Raw genomic sequence first — 4852 nt, forward strand, 5'->3', positions numbered from 1 at the left:
CTAGTATGTCCATTGTTAGTTTCTTTTTTTCCCCATGTGATTGGGCCATACTACCTTGTATATTTGAATGCCTCATAATTTTTGTTGAAAACTGATCATTTATTATAATGTGCAAAAATGAAGAGAGGAAAAAAAAAAGGAAAAGAAAAGAAGAAAAGAAATACCTTTCAACATTTTGTGTTGGGGGCACTCCTTCAGTGTTCTATTAGAACTCTTACAACTATGCCTTAACCTTCACTTTCTGCTTGCACTGAGACTAAATATCAACCAGAGGTGAAAGGTTATGGCTGTCTCAGGTCTTTTCTGTACATGCTTCCTATCCTGTTCATGTGTATGGCTTTCTAGGTTCCTCATATATGTGGTCACTTTTCAAAACCCTTATTTCCACCTCCCCAAATCTCACTCACCTGACTTCTCCTGCCAGGCTTTTAGCATGTCTATTGCTTGTCCCAACTGTTAATTTTTGCCCCAGGAAACCGCATCCGTTCATTTGGATTTCATTGGTTTTGGTGACCACATAGTTGTTCTGCCCTGATAGAGTTCTGAGTTAGACAAAACAATGGGAAGCCCCCTTGTGGTAGTTCTGGAAAATTCTAGTCAGGTCCAAACAAACAATTCCTTGGGAACAAGGTTCACTGCTTCCTCCACAAGAAGGTAACCACACTGGAAACGTGGGTTGCCATCTTTAAGATCATCACCGTGCCAGGAAGAAGTGTAGGGGTAGAGTAAGTTAACATGCCATAGAGATATCCTACGTTGTTTCAGTGGCCTTTCTCCAGAATGAGTGGAGTCATTTCTATAAGCCTTTGACTACCTTTAAGAGTTCCAATAAGGTTGATTCTGATTGCTTATTGCCATTCTTTTCAGTATTTATGGGAAAGGACAGGCCTTGGAGGTGCTACTCAGAGGTTTTCACTGATATCATACCTTTTCCTTTGATATTTAAAGTTATTTGTAGGTATATTAGTCTTTCCTTTTATTTGTGATATATTACAAGTATTTCCCCAATTTCTCATTTGCTTTTTGACTATGATATTTTGTCATGCAAAAGTTAAAAAAGTTTTTTATGCAGTCAAAATTATTTATTTTTCTGTTATTGCACCTAGATTTTGAATCATAGTTAGAAAGTTTTTTCCTGTACTCAGATTTGCAGGAATTCACCAATGTTTCCTTTGGTACTTTTAGTATAGTTTTACTGTTTTTATAATTTAGAATTCTGATTCTTTTGGAGTTTATTCTTAGGTGCGGTGTCAGGAATGGATCTAATTTTATCTTTTTAAAAGTGGATAGCCATATATTAAAAAAATAAAGACAAAAGAAAAAAAAAGTGGATAGCCAAGAAAGAATTAAAAAAGCAATGAAAAGTAGATATCCAGTTGTCCCAATTTTAAGTATTAAAAAATCCATCTTGCCTCAGTGACTTAATAAATCATCCTATGAAGTACCAGACTTCTGTATGTACTTGAGTCTATTTATGACGTTTGATTCTACCCCTTTGATCTATTCATTTTAATTATAGAGGTTAGTTTTTTTAAAAAATATTTATTTATCCCTCCCCCCCCCCAATTATCTGCTCTGAGTCCATTCACTGTGTGTTCTCCTGTGTCTGCTTGTATTCTCATTAGGAGGCTCTGAGAACCGATCATGGGACTTTCAGGAGTGGGAAAGAGGTGATTACTCTCTTGTGCCACCTCAACTCCCTGTTCTGCTATGTCTTCTTATTTTCTCTCCTCTGTGTCTCTTGTTCTGTCATCTTGCTGTGCCAGCTCTCCGCATTGGCTGTTACTACCTCGTGGGCTGGCACTCCACATGGGCCAGCTTGCTGCACGGACCAACTTGTTCTCACAAGGAGGCCCTGGGCATCGAACCCTGGACCACCTATATGGTAGATGGGAGCCCCACTGCTTGAGCCATATCTGTTTTTCAAGGTTAGTTTTAATTATGGAGGCTAGTCCCTCCTTATAACTCTTCCTTTCCAGTATTTTCCTAGCTCTTTTTGCACATTTATCTTTCATATGAATTTTGACATCAACTTGTCTAGTTCCAGAAAAAAGGACTTGTTGGTATTTTTTATTGGGATCACATTAAATTTATAAATCAAAATAGGAAGAACTGATATCTTGATGATATTGAAACATTCTAACAAGAACAAGGGATGCTATTCTCTTCGTTTAACTCTAATTTTACATCTTCCAGGAGTACTTTTAATTTTCTTCATTCAGTTTTCAAACATTTCAGGTTAAGTATATTCTTAAAAAGTTTTTTGGGTTGTAATTGTAAAAAGGATTTTCTCTTCCATTATATCTTTTAACTGGAAATTTGTATACATGAAAGTCATTGATTTTTGCATACTTTGTAGACTGTAAAGACTACTTTGTTAAATTCTCCTTATTGTTTGAGCTACTTTTATAACTGATTGATTAAGATTTTCATATTAAGGTTTTGGTTGCCATTTGCAACTAAAAATAGTTTTACTTCTTTTTTTTCCCCCACCAAATTCTTTTTTTTTTTTTTTTTTTAACAGTACTGTGCAGTTTTATTAACCATTCAAGTACAGTAGCATCTGGTAAAATTGGGACAGAATTGGGATTTAAAAGTGAACAGATATTCAGCATCTAACAGTTTGAGAGAAGCCACTACATACTCTTTTCACAAACATATTTTCACAGAGCCAATACAGTACTAGCCATTAACCCAGTACACCAAGTGTACTGAAGTAGAAAAGATGCAACAAGAAAAATAGCTACATTAGAAAGACCTCAACACTTTAGAAAAAGAGTAAAACACTTTTAGTTTCTCCCCTTTAGCCCCTAAAACAACATCATACAGTCTGGATCTACCTATATAGTCCTACATCAGCTTCTAGAATATTTGTCAGGAGGGAAAAAATAAAATGACACTGGCCAGTACAGTCTTTGGATATTTAGGAAGGGGAGGGGGAGAAAGTCAGTTCTCAAAACAAATTAGTCAGCTTCAGTCTCATCAGCAGGATCTTTGGATTCTTTGTTCTTCCGTACTTCTTCAATGTGCTTGTCCTTTTCTCGCAAACGTTCCAGTTTGGCAGCCATTTGTGCCTCTCGGTTCTCTTTGTTGGCTTCCATTTTGTGGGTCAATTTCTCTTCCGCCATTTTACTGAAGTTGTTGTTCTCTTCTATTGCTTTCTGAAGCACTTCTTTCTCATGCTCTCGTTTCTCAGCAAGCTGCTTCAAGACCTCAGCTTCATGGGACTTGCGTCTTTCTTCTGCAGCTTCTAACTTCTTCTGAATTTCCTCCAGGGAAAGATCCTTCTTCTTTGGAGGGGAAAGGGGAAATTCTGGGACAGATTCTTTTGACCGAGGGCTGAGTATCAGCTCAAAGGCCTGGCCTGAGGCACGCTTCTCCAGTTCTTTGACCTGGATATCAGAAGAAGCCATGGTGAATAGAAGACAAGAGATTGGCAGTGTAATTTATACAATCCACTGGTAAGGAAAGCCCTGCTCAGTCCAGGCCGCCTGGCCACACTCCCCCACCAAATTCTTAGACCTCTATTTTTTTCTCTTTTGGTCTAATAGCATTGATTGAGTTTTGTATGTTCAAAACTGTTTTCCTATGCTTGATGCCTGAATGACATAATGGCTGACTATAAAATCCTTGGCTTGTAATTTCTTTCCTTGAGTTTATTTGACATACTGCCTCCTTGCTTTATATGTTGCTCTAGTGAAGTCTGATGCTAGCCCAATTTTCTTACTCATATAATTTGATGTTTTATTGAGAGCCCATAAGGAATATTCTTGGCATTTAAATTTTAATAGTTTTATTAGAATTTATCTCACATGTGACTTTTTTGGTCACTATTCCAGGTAAATTTTTGACCCTTTTAATATGTAGCTTAAATGTTCTGTATTTACAAAAAGTTTTCTTGGGATGTTTTATGTATTTGTTCTGTTCCACTGTTTTTCTTTGTCAGGATTTCTAGTTATTCACATGGTAAACTTTCTTGCATGTCAGCTACTTTCTACTCTCCTTTGATCATTTTTACTTCTTTCTTTATCTTGTTTTCATTTTTTGGTTATTTTTCTTATTACATCCCTTATGCAACTTGTAATTTATTATTCATTTCTGAGACAGTTTTGTCTTCTTTGATTTTTCTCTTGATTTCAATCTACTTTCATTGCACTTCTTCCTTTGCATAGTTCATCCTGAGTTTATTTCTGTTATTAGAATTTAGAGTTATGATTCTAGAGTTTTTAATATTAGTTAAATCAGTTGTATATTCCCTTAGTGTTGGTGGTTTTTTTTTTTTTTTTTTTGAGAATTTTCATAAGTTGGAGTGTTTTGATTAGTATTTTCAGTTTGTTTTCTTGTTTTCTACAGTAACTTTGTATGGTGTTTGTTTGATTTTTTTTTTCTCCATTCAAAGTCATTTTCTGGACATGGTTCATGGTTAACAAACATGCTTTCTTCTTATTTCAGTGAAATGTAATTTTTCTACTGGATGATGATAGTGGCAGTTGTCTTAGGTGGGAAGAAATTGGTGGTTTCTTTCTTTTTTATTTCTACAGATCCCTAACTTACCCCTTTTAGTTCCTTCTTTCCCTTCACTGCCACATCTCCAAGGAACCCCACCCTTTCTGTATTAGTCAGCCAAAGGGCTGCTGATACAAAATACCAGAAACTGGTTGGTTTCTATAAAGGATATTTATTTGGGGTAGGAGCTTACTAGGTCATAGAGCATACATTACTTCCCTCGCCAAAGTCTCTTTCCACATGTTGAAGCAAGATGGCTGCTGACATCTGTGAGGGTTCAGGCTTTCTGGGTTCTTCTGTGCTCAGCTCATCTGTTTCCTCCACAAGATCAGTGTAGACTATCAGG

The 4852-nt window shown here is 36.4% G+C and overlaps 1 protein-coding gene across 1 annotated transcript; it reads right to left on the bottom strand.

Moving 5' to 3' along the window:
* Nucleotides 1–2907: 2907 nt before the first annotated feature.
* Nucleotides 2908–3502, bottom strand: LOC101437107 (stathmin). Its single transcript, XM_058293620.2, has one exon. It carries the CDS (start codon nucleotides 3411–3413, stop codon nucleotides 2964–2966), a length of 450 nt encoding a protein of 149 aa, XP_058149603.1. The 5' UTR covers nucleotides 3414–3502; the 3' UTR covers nucleotides 2908–2963.
* Between the last annotated feature and the right edge of the window lie 1350 nt (nucleotides 3503–4852).

The sequence above is a fragment of the Dasypus novemcinctus genome, chromosome 3, assembly GCF_030445035.2.
Source record: "Dasypus novemcinctus isolate mDasNov1 chromosome 3, mDasNov1.1.hap2, whole genome shotgun sequence".
In the NCBI taxonomy this organism is placed as follows: Eukaryota; Metazoa; Chordata; class Mammalia; order Cingulata; family Dasypodidae; genus Dasypus; species Dasypus novemcinctus.

Excerpts from the sequence above, each read along its gene's own strand:
- LOC101437107 (XM_058293620.2), bottom strand. The coding sequence starts at position 3,413 with ATGGCTTCTTCTGATATCCAGGTCAAAGAACTGGAGAAGCGTGCCTCA.